At 28.6% G+C, this 12,033-nt stretch overlaps 1 protein-coding gene across 3 annotated transcripts; it reads right to left on the minus strand.

Annotated features, from left to right (window-relative positions):
- Nucleotides 1–6,811: 6,811 nt before the first annotated feature.
- Nucleotides 6,812–8,431, minus strand: LOC145032165 (transmembrane protein (DUF872)). 3 transcript variants are annotated; one of them, XM_078980878.1, is made up of 3 exons: nt 8,242–8,431; nt 7,175–7,450; nt 6,812–7,072 (listed from the first exon to the last, which is right to left on the minus strand). In XM_078980878.1, the coding sequence occupies exons 2-3, from the start codon at nt 7,443–7,445 to the stop codon at nt 6,993–6,995; spliced, it is 351 nt and encodes a 116-aa protein (XP_078837004.1). In that variant the 5' UTR covers nt 7,446–7,450; nt 8,242–8,431; the 3' UTR covers nt 6,812–6,992. The 3 variants fall into 3 exon arrangements, with proteins under 3 accessions (XP_078837004.1, XP_078837003.1, XP_078837005.1); XM_078980877.1 differs by having other exon boundaries at nt 7,175–7,455; nt 8,242–8,429; XM_078980879.1 differs by lacking the exon at nt 8,242–8,431 and adding an exon at nt 7,709–8,196.
- Between the last annotated feature and the right edge of the window lie 3,602 nt (nt 8,432–12,033).

The following is a 12,033-nucleotide window of genomic DNA, read 5'->3' on the forward strand; positions in this document are numbered from 1 at the left end:
GGGTTTAGGTTTTTTTAGTCATTGAATTTTTCTAAATGTTTTATTTTTGTCATTATATTTTGTTATCAATGAATTTGCTTTTTGTCATCTTAGTCAATTGATCATTTAACTGTTTATTTTTTTTATCATTTTAGTCGATTGATAGTTATAACATTATCAATGTTATAATTAGTTATTGGTGATTTATTTTAGTTATTATATTTTGTTTAAGCTATCATTGATCATTGAATTTTTTTTTTATCATTCTATTTTTTATTACCATTTATAAAAAATTAGAAAAACTACATGACCATGCGTGTTTAATGCTTTCAATTGTCTCATACAAAACATAGTCTTTATGTCTTGAAGGATGATCGAGTACTAGAAGAAGTAGAATTGTTAGTGTTTTCAATTAATTCATATGTACCAAATTATTTTCTATTTCGGACCACCACATACTGAAACTTTCCACGAGGTCACCTAACGTAAAACTGATTATCAGTGATGATTTAGTACGTTTCTACCAATGACAAGAGTTATGGGATGGATAATGGCAAAACAATTTTTTTATTAAAAAAAATAAATACTAAATGTGCACTATACCTTAAGATTATTTATATAATTTGCTCTAAATATATGATGTAACAAGTTTAGTTGTGGAAAAAAAAGGGAAAAATAGTTTTTTTTGTAAATGATAATAAAAAAAAATAGAGTGACTAAAAAAACAAATTTAATGATCAATCGTAGCTTAAACAAAGTATAATGACTAAAATAAAACACTTATGAAAGTTCAATGATTAATTATAACATTGACAACATCATTTAATGTTAGACATCTACTATACCTGGTTAGAATTACTAAAATGAACCAAATAAACAAGTTTAATAACGAATGATAGTTTAAACAAAATAAAATTACCAAAATAAAACATCCAGAAAAATCAATGACTAAAATGACCTAAATAATTTAGTTAACTATCTATGAGCTGATAACTGTTGCATCACATTACAAATAGTTGAAAATTTACGTTAATATCTCATTGATCATTGTTGCCTTTAGATATTTTATCTTTTGACAGCTAAGAGCAACTCCAATGGAACACTAAAACACCATTTAAAGGCAAAAAAATGTGGTTATTTGATTCCAATCAATCTTTAAAAAACATCATTTTAGTATGTGAGATAACTTTAGACATCAAATATAAAGGCCAAAATACATAGCATTTAAAAGACACATTTTTAGTGTGTGATTGGATTGAAAACACCATTTTAATATGTAAACATCACTATTTTAGTGTTTTACCATTGGAGTTGGTCTAAGAGATAAGATTATATTTATGTTATAACATTTTTAAAATATGTTTCTAATGCTCTAATAAACCCTCTATACAGCCCATATATAACCAAGCTCCGAAATAACATCTCATACATATAAAATGTTATTTCCCCTCTACTCCTTCAACCTTTCATACTTATTTAAGTTATGAATGATCTCTCCCCCTCTCTCTCTCTCTCTCTCTCTCAATATAAAACTTCATTATGTAACGACATTTCATCTCGTGATTCACATTCAGCATCAGAATCACACTTGAAGATTGGAAGATCAATCCAACTATAACGATGTCTTGTCCAGTCAATGATCTTGAGTGGTTTTCAGATTATTTCATAAATCTTATCTTGGTGGATGAAAATTGTAAGTTTACATGTTACTTTTCAATTTTCTACCAGAAAATTCCAAAGTTTGTGTCCATATCTCAATTCTTTAAAGCACAATCCAAATTCCAAAGTTATGTTCATAAATGTCAAATTTAAAACCCAACATTTGTTTCAAAGCCCAATTTTAGTCCAAACTTGTTTTACTTTTAAAAAAAAGCTTACAAAGTTGTTTTAGCGCCATATTCATTTTCGAGAAATTTGCAAATAGTCACTTTTGTTAACGACTTTTCAAAAAATAGCAAAAAATTAGGCAATTAAGCAAAATAGCCAACCAAATCATAGGTGGATATGAGGCTAACTCGCAAATGGAAGTCTACCGTATAAGTCATTAATGAATGACTTGTGCATAAAAGATTTGTACATTCATAGATAGACTTACAATTACGATTTTAACCAATGCTAGTATTTATACCTTTTTTTGGGAAACCCTTATTTTTCCATCTCCCAAGTTCGAAAAAACGTTCTCAAGCTCCCAAGTTCGAAGAATTAAAACAAAATTTCTAAAAAAAATAACGTATAAACTACGCATTGCTGTTTCTTTTTATATAAAATATACTATATATTACGAATTTATAGTCAACCTTGCAAATTTCATAGTTAAATGTAAGTTTTTAAAATAAAATAAATGAAAAAAAAAAAAAAAAAACCTTAAAATAGTATATAGAAAGAGAGCAAATCACAGATGGAAAACAGTCCATTTGCCATTTTCCGGAGAGAAATGAGTTTTTATCAAAAAAGTCTCAAACTTTTAGAAAAAAGTTTCAATTTAGTCTTGATTTTTTTTAAAATCGAAAAACCCAAGAAACCGACTAATTCTTATACTTTAATCATTTTTAACCCATTTAGCAGGTGATGTGAGACTCCACCTTGGAACCCCTATTGACGCATGGAATGTCACGTCAACTCCTTTCTGACTATTAAAAAAAGATCGGATTTGTTTTTAAACGTAGAGAGGGAGAATTGAACATACGTCTCCATAGAACAAAGCCGAGTACATACTCACACTGAGCCAAAGGTTTTATTTGATTTTAGTCCTTCACTCCTATATATATTTATCAAATACCGAAGTTTTTAAATTTTAAAAACCGTAAAAAAGGATGATTTAATCACTAGTCACTTATTTGACAAACAAGGCTCTTTATCAATTCAATCGGAAGAATTACATGATTTTCTTCTATTTGTATCATATATAACTATTATTTGCTGAAGTTTTCAAATTAATTATTATTATTATTATTATTATTATTATTATTATAAGTGAAAATTATTTTAAAAAAAATCATTTTTATCATTATTGTTAAATAAATAAATATATAAATACATTTTTAATATATATATATATATATATATATATATATATATATATATATATATATATATATATATATATGTAATAAATACATAAAGAAAACGTTTTTGTATCTTTTTATACTTTAAGAAGCGTTTTTAAACATTGTTTTTTCAATTAAACATATTTAGACATATTTTTCCAATTAAACGTATTTATTTATAATATTTATGAATAAGATAACAAATATGTTTAAGAAGCGTTTTTAAACATTGTTTTTTCAATTAAACATATTTAGACATATTTTTCCAATTAAACGTATTTATTTATAATATTTATGAATAAGATTACAAATATGTTTAATTAGAAAAACAAAGTTTAAAAACGAATTATGAAAAAAGTTTTAGATAACACTGAATTTGTTTTTCCAATTAAAAGTATTTGTAATCTTATTTATAAATATCATAAATAAATACGTTAAATTGGAAAAAATATGTATAAATACATTTAATTGGAAAAAATTTAAAAACTCTTTTTAAAGTATAAAAAGATATGAATACATTTTATTTATGTATTTATTATATTTATATGTTTTTTACGTATAAATATGTATTTATATATTTATTTATTTAATAGTATTGATGAAAACGAATTTATTTTTTTAATAATTTTCGCTTATAATAATAATAATAATAATAATAAATGGATTTAAAACTTCAGCAAATAATAGTTATACATAATACTTTTTAATTTTAATGTCTCTTATTTGTTGCGTTGTTTTTTAAATTTAAAAGCTTCAGTATTTAATAAATATATACAGAAGTGAAGGATTAAAATCAGATTAAATTAGTTGGTATTTAGTTGGCTTTGTTGTAGGTGAGACTTCGGTTCGAGTCTACCACTTGTTATTTAAAAACAAACAAACAAACAAACATCTGATTCTTTTATTTATTTATTTATTTATTTTGATAAAATTGTAAAATTGATCCATATGGTTATATATTTTAGTTTTTGTATATTCACATGTATCTAAATTTGTTATATATTTAATCAACTTATGATTTTGACATGTATAATTTCCCTAAAAATATTCATACATGAATTACCGAATCCGAATATTCGCTACTCGGCTGTCAGTCAAACGAGTACCGTATAACGAGTTCTATAACTTTGTCACCACCTATAGTGGCTATGGTGGTTTGGAAACCCTCGATCTAACATTGTTGTCATTGAGGACGGTATCTGTAATAAATGGTAGGCTGGATGTTGTATGTTTTCTGGTATTTATTACACATTGTGTGGGTGGTCGACCTGTATAGTTTTCGTCGAGAATGGCCAACTATAGTCGATGATCGATGATTTACAGTGAGATAATACGATAACGCAATGTGGTAAAAAACAACGAATGGAGGAGTTGACTAGGAGTGTTTGGATCAGACCTCCTGGTGGTTGTCGCAGAATATGGTTAACTTAGTGGTAGATATAGAGGATTCCGACGGATTGTGATAAGGTTGTCTTAGGTGGCTATTGGCGACATTCGGTGTAACAAGTTGGTGGGGTTTCCACCGAACAATCGATGAAGGTTATTGGTGGTTGTCCGGTTAATTTTCAACGATGGGATGCAATACTTTTGCGTATTTCATGTGGAAATATTTTTTACGGAAATTATATATGTCAAAATCATAAGTTTATTTAAATATATAACAAATTTAGATACATGTGGATACACAAAAACTAAAATACACATGATGATCTCATTTTGTGAATAATTACTGAAATTAACAGGGTTGCAGACAACCCGATAGTGGTTGTTATGAGTGAGTGATGGTGGTAGTGATGTCCAAAATATGTTATCTTCCAAATGTTTAAAATAAATTAGGAAAAGTAGGATGGGTGAGATTTTTTTGGTATTTTTATTTAAAGCAATAAAGAAAGAAATTAAAAGAAAATAAAAACAATTAAAAAATATTATTTATTATAAATAAAAAATAATAAATTTAAATTAATAATCTAATAAAAAGAATCAACACAATAAAAAAATTAAAAAAAAAAATAATTAAATGAAATTAATAATCCAATAAAATAACACTTACTAATAGATAAATACTATATGTTGAACATAATATTTTTAATATACAATAATCCAATAAAAAAGAATTAGTACAATAAAGAAGAGATTCAAAAATAAAAATTAAAAAAATTAATAATAATAAAGTAATAATTATTAATATATAAATATAATATATTAAAAATAATATTTATTAATATATAATAATCCAATTAAAAAATAATACAATAAGAAAAAAGTTTTTTTAAAAAAAAATAATTAAAAGAATTAATATACAATAATTGAATAAAACGAAAAAGAAAATTTGCATCATTGGTCCTTGTAGTTTGGTAAAAACATAAAACTGCAAAAATAGTCCCAGGGGAAAATCCGTCATTTGCCAAAAGTTAACAGTTATGTTGTTAAACTTAAAGAAGTAGGGACCAAAACTACAACAAAACCACCAAATAGGGACCTTTTTTACTAATAATTTTTTTTGGACCTTACTCAAACAAATTGACAAACCATAGGGACCATTTTTGCAATTTTGTCAAAAATTTAGCGAATGGTTCCTATGGTTTAGTGTAATTTGCATGTTTGGTCCCTAACTTATTTTTTTAACTCGAAAGGTCCCTACTGTTTGTTTTTGTTACACGCTTGGTCCCTACTGTTTGTTTTTATTACGTGTTTGATCCATGTTTTACCTAAAAGTACTATAATTTAAATGGAGAAAAATGATAAGGAAGGTAAAGTAAGGTGAGGGGGTGAGATTGAGGGTGTGTTTATTTAAATAAATTAAAAAATCAATAGCAAAATAATCTTTTTTAGGTAAGATAGGGACCAAGCGCGTAACAAATTTAAGGTAGGGACCATTCGTGTAAATTAGTGACCAAACATACAAATTACCCTAAACCATAAGAACCATTCGTGTAAATTACTCTTAAAACTTTTTCCAAAAGTTTAGACTTTTCTAATAAAAACCCTGACTAATTAAAACTTTTTCCAAAAAAATTTAAGATTTTTCTAATAAAACCCAAAGTGAAATACAAAAAATTGCTCATTTTATAAGAATTGTTAAATAGCAGATGAAACGGCTAAATAGCAAATGGAATATAGTCATTTGCAATTTTAGTGGCTATTTTGCAAAAAACATTTTTTTTTATAAAAATAGTTAGCAAATTTCTCTTCATTTTCTCATTAGATTTGGTTATCTTCAAATTAACTTCTATATTCTTGTTCAATTTAAATTGATTTTCATCATGAGATTTGATTTTTACTATTATTCTTCATCGTTTCAACATTTACTCTTGATTCAAAGTTTGGAATTGCAATTTCAAATCAGATTTCTTCAAGAAGTTTTTCTGTTAGAGTTATTCTTGATATGTTTTGGTTGATAGACTACGATTTTCAAAATTTAAAATCTAGATATGATTTAGAAGTGAATCAAGTCAATATCTCAGTTTTTCATTCAAATTGATGTCGATTCAAAATGACGATTGAGTGGGTCATTAATTTACCTCGTGTTGTCGGTGAGAATGACATTGTCGATGAATGGAACACTTTCATGTTTTACAAAAGTTCAAAAGGATATTAAGACTTATATGGCTGGAGTGCTATAGAAAATATGATGATGAATTGCTCTTTCAAATTCTTGTTATGACCAGTCAAATGTCTAAGAGCACATACTTCAAACCCAATCAAAGGAAGTTTAAGAACACATGGGTTCCTAAGCAAAAGGCTTCAACACCTGGATCAAAACCCAACAAAGTGATCCAAAGAAAGAAAAGAATCTGTACTAGGTCTCTTTATATTAGTTTTCTCTATATTAGAAGTTTTTCATTTCCAGAACAAAAGCAATCTCAATTCTCAAAACCTACTACATAACTGGAAGTTGCTGTATGTATATTACACCCTGAATATACAACCAGAAAAAAGGAAAAGGAGGGGTATACCTATAAACCTTTAATAACCAGGGATGGATGCAAACCGATAGCCTTGTGCACCCCTCCATGAATAATACGCAATTCGAGTCTCATAGAACCCTAAAAAACAAATGAATCAACATCATCATCAACAAATAAGGAATTCTTCAAAATTTAAGTATTTAACACTATACTTAATAATATATGATTAATGTAGGGTACCTGGGAGGAAGGTGAGTGCACCAAGTCCTAAGAGGCCATATGCTTGGGATTTGTCTCCTCCCATGTGACCTGTGAAGATGAAGATTGAAAGAAGAAGAAGACAACATCCAAGAAAAAGGAGAAAAAGTGCAAGAGCAATGGATTTCCATGGGACTTCATCCAAGCTTCCTGGTGAGTAGTCAAACCGAGGGTCGTATCTTCCTTCATTGCCTATACGATCATTGTCTTCATCGGGAAGACGACTGTAATTGATGTTCCTCCTAGATGCCATGTCACCTTCACTTCAAATTAATCAAAAAACAAGTACTCAGATCAAACTGCTTTCCAAAAACATCATTGTTGATTAATGCTATGGTGTTAAAGTGTGTACATCATCAACTTTTCTTAATGTGCATATGCCTGTGTATGAAGAATGCATCTTTTTTAGCAGATGATGTTTTTATTATGAAGTAAATACGAAAACAGATCGTATAGATGTCAAATAAAGTTCCAGATTGGACAGTAAAACCCAAAAATAGACAAGAATTAACTTACTAGCTACTAAACAATCATTATCATGATTGTGATTTAACTTGATGGTGGAATGCCCTCCCAGGATGCTTCTAATGATGTCATCAATACATGATTATCGTTTTCCATTAGAATCATGAGATGCATCAACCATTTCATCCCTCTTTGCAAAGCTGGTTATATTTCTAATTGTTGTTTACACTTACTTACCTTCTTTGATTGCATTCAAAATGAAAACAGTAACGAAGTGACAGATCATGATCAAAAAGCAACATCTTATTGCGATTCGTATGGTGACTTAATTGTAGTGCTTATAGAGACAGACAGCAGCAGAAACAAACTATACAATATAGAGTATTAACTACTAATTAACCTATTTCAAGCTGAACACACCAGATTGAAATAGTTTGTTCACAATACGAAACGAAAGTACCGAAAGAACGGAAGGATTCCATTCACAATTCTTAATCGCTAACAATTTAAAAGCACCTCTAAACTTGGGGAAAAGCAATGATTCGTAGAGCTAATAATTAGGTCGGATAATAAGAACAGCTTACCCGAGGATTGAGATCAATCACTTGCTTTGAGTATTTGAGAGAAAGAGAGAGAGATGGATCAACGATGGAGGATTTCAGCTGATCCAGAAAATAGTTTCGCCAACAAGAAAGAAATCCAGACCTATCACGGCCTATTTGCCACAACCCTGTGGTCGACCAAAATTGAATTGACCAACTTGGGTCCTTTACCCAGACTAACGTCGTGTCTTTCTATTTTTTATTTCTCTCCAATCCAATTAAATAATAACATAATGCTTAATATAATAATATGATATATCATCATTTAATTATATAAAAATATTTATAGAAACAAAAATAAAAAGATATTTAATCTTTTTTTTAAAATATGGTTAGGAATTAACAAAAACCGAATTATCAAATCGAAAAAAACTGAAAGTTAAATACTTAAAAATCTAACAAATAACAGACGGCGTAACCTTTTAGTTTGTAAAAATATAGTATTTGCGGTGCAATGTGGTTTGGAATTATATGTCACATCTTATTATTTGTAAAAACCACATACCAACAGCTGCATTGTATGATCGTTAAAATTATATTATTTGTTATGTTTTAAAAAATAAAAACAAAAAACAAAAAGTAAGATTTTTAATTTCGTCCCTAACAAAAGAGATATATACAGTAAAATTCCAATATTTTCATCGATTTGACAAGAAAATCCTAAACTTTATTTTTTTGACAGTAAAGTTCAAATTACCAGCGGTTTTTGACATTTTTACCATTTTTTCCCGGTTAGCCGGTAATTATGATTTTTTTGTCAAAAAAATAAAGTTTACGACTTTTTTGTCAAATCGTCAATTAAAACTTTACAGTAAAAAAAATAAAGTTTAAAACTTTTTTCTCAAATCGTTGAAAATATTAGGACTTTAGTGTATATATAATTTTTTTGGGGGGTTAGAAATTTAATAGTATGATACTTTTTAAGCATAAGAGTTATTGAAACCTTCTTTAATCAGCTAGATCCTATTGAAATCCTTTACATTTGCTTCTTGTTAAATCGTTTTTTTAATCTCAACAAACCGACATTGAAAAAAATTGAGATAATCAAGAAAGAAGGAAAGAACCATAATTGTTTTGGCTTTTTGCAGTCTCAAAAATGGAGAAATCAGAAACCTAAAAAAACGAAATTGCCTTAGTTTTATACAAACACAAACAACACATGCCTAGTCAAAAGTGTGTGAATGTGGAGAAGGGAAAGAAGGGCAATTTTGTTTTTTTTCGGTTTCTTATTTCTCTATTTTTTAGACTGCAAAAAACCAACACAACTCTGGTTCTTTCTTTCTTTCTTGATTATCTCAATTTTTTTCAATGTCGGTTTGTTGAGATTAAAAAACCGATTTAACAAGAAGCAAATGTAAAGGATTTCAATAGGATCTAGCTGATTAGAAAATGTTTCAATAACTTTTATGCTTAAAGAGTATCATACCATGAAATTTTTAACCAAAAAAAATTATATATACACTAAAGTCCCAATATTTTCAACGATTTGACAAAAAAGTCCTAAACTTTATTTTTTTGACAATAAAGTCCTAATTGACGATTTGACAAGAAAGTCTTAAACTTTATTTTGTTGACAAAAAAATCTTAATTACCGGCTAACCGGGAAAAAAAAAGTAAAAGTGTCAAAAACTTCCCGTGATTTGGATTTTACTGTCAAAAAAATAAAGTTTAGGACTTTTTGTCAAATCGATGAAAATATTGGAATTTTACTGTATATATCCCCTAACAAAAACGGAAAGTTAGCTTTGAAGACTTTCAATATGTATATTTTGCCCTAAAAAAACATAAAAAGAAAAAGTCAAAACTAAAATATAATGTTTTTTCCTAAGTAAAAGACTTAACCTTTGGTTTGGATATAATTTTTGTCTCTTCACACAAATGACTTAAAGAGGAAAAATATTGTTATTGTATTAATATTTTTTCTTTAAGTATCACGAATTAAAGTTTGCAGGATATACATTAGTTTGTAAGGAAAAAAAATAATTAAAAAAAAACCTAAAAACTAAAAAACGTTTCTTTAATGTGTTATAAAACTTTTAATACCAATACACTTGAATTGTATTTGAGATAAATTTTCATTATATATTATTTAATTCTGAAGTCTATGATTTCATATAATTTGTTTTCACCGTAACAATAATCGGTTCTTTAAATTTATTATTCCAAGATGCATATTTTATAGATACAAAAGTTTTCAACAAACTAAAAATTTAAAGCTTATGAGAAATAGTTAGTTTTTGTTTACACTTACAGTCACGGTTAAAAATCAATCTTTACCAATCTAACAATTTGTCTACTATACATATTGAGTAAAATAAGAGGAAAAATTATTAATTTAAATTATCCTAAAAAATCTAATATATATATATATATATATATATATATATATATATATATATATATATATATATATATATATATATATATATATATATATATATATAAACATTACTTACATATAGCACGCTGATTAGCAAATATAAATGTGATAATTTTAGTAAAGTCTCAACATTTTTTACATTGTTTATGAAAACATCTCAAACATAATTTTAATTGTAGAAAAAAACATAAAATATCAACTAATTTCATGTACACATGTTTTAGAGGGTTGCCACGACGTGACAATGGATGACCATGGCGTGCCAGCTGTAGCAGCCCAAGCCCATGTATTTTTAGGGTTCCTCCCATACTTAAGCCCCTTAACTCCCATTCTAGGTCATTTCGTTCAGCCTTTATATCCCCATTCTAAAACCCTAGACTCATTTCCTTAATTTTGAGCTTGATGGCTCTACCTTGAGGTTGTTTGCTTCATTTGGTGAAACTTGAAGAAGATGGTAGTTCATTTTGGTGCAAGGAAGCAAGGAGCAAGCTTGGATACAAGATCTTCTTCACATTTTTGAGTTATTGGAGGTAAAAAGTTCATACATTGACCTTTATTCTTATTGTTTTAAGTATAAGCCCATTTTTGGATGTTTTTTGGTCCCATTCTTGAGTGATCTTCGAGTTTGAGGAAGTCCAAAGGTTGATGTGGTGCTTACTTGGTCATGAACTTCTGAGCTAATGAAAAAAGGTTTTAGCTTGAGAGTTCTTAGCCTCATGATTAAGTTTTGATCATATTAAGAGCTTAATGGACTTAGGGTTTAAGATCTTGTCTTATGGTGAGGTCCTAATGGATAAAGTTGGAAACTTTATCCATTAAGTATGGAGAAGTAGATATGGAAGTATGAGCTTAGATATGGAAGGATTAAGCTCTTAATGAGAAAAAAATGGTGATTTTCCAGCAGCCACAACGTGCGCGAAGTCAAAAAGTTTGACTGCCTTATTCTGGCATTGCCACGGTGTGGCCAGGAAGGACCATGGTGTGTCAATGTCCTGCATATTGACTATTTGACCTTATGACCCCACGACATGGCCAAAGAGGGCCACAATGTGGCTAAGGAGGGCCACGACATGGTGTTGACCTTGACCAAGTTTGACCATTGACTTTTGTGACCAGTTCTACTTTGGGTTTCTTTGTTGAACCCCTAGTCGTCTGCACGTGCTCTACTTTCCACTTTCCGAAGTGCTACAAATCGATTTCCCGCTTAAGGGCCCTATATATCATGTCATCCAATGTCGGACAAGCTGAATAACTAACAAACTCCCTGATATCTGATCTCAACATGTCGTGGTACCGTGTCTTCTTCATTTCCTCGTCTATAGAGATTGGGTACCAATAAAGCTCTCTCTCGGAACCTGGTGCTGATCTTCACCACGGTGTTAGATGTCTACCGC

This window comes from Lactuca saligna, chromosome 2, assembly GCF_052625555.1.
Source record: "Lactuca saligna cultivar CGN05327 chromosome 2, ASM5262555v1, whole genome shotgun sequence".
NCBI classification, from domain to species: domain Eukaryota; kingdom Viridiplantae; phylum Streptophyta; class Magnoliopsida; order Asterales; family Asteraceae; genus Lactuca; species Lactuca saligna.

Coding starts and splice junctions, on each gene's coding strand:
- LOC145032165 (XM_078980878.1), bottom strand. CDS start 7,445: ATGGCATCTAGGAGGAACATCAATTACAGTCGTCTTCCCGATGAAGAC. Junction 7,073..7,174: donor TGCACTCACCTTCCTCCCAG/GTACCCTACATT, acceptor TTTGTTTTTTAG/GGTTCTATGAGACTCGAATT.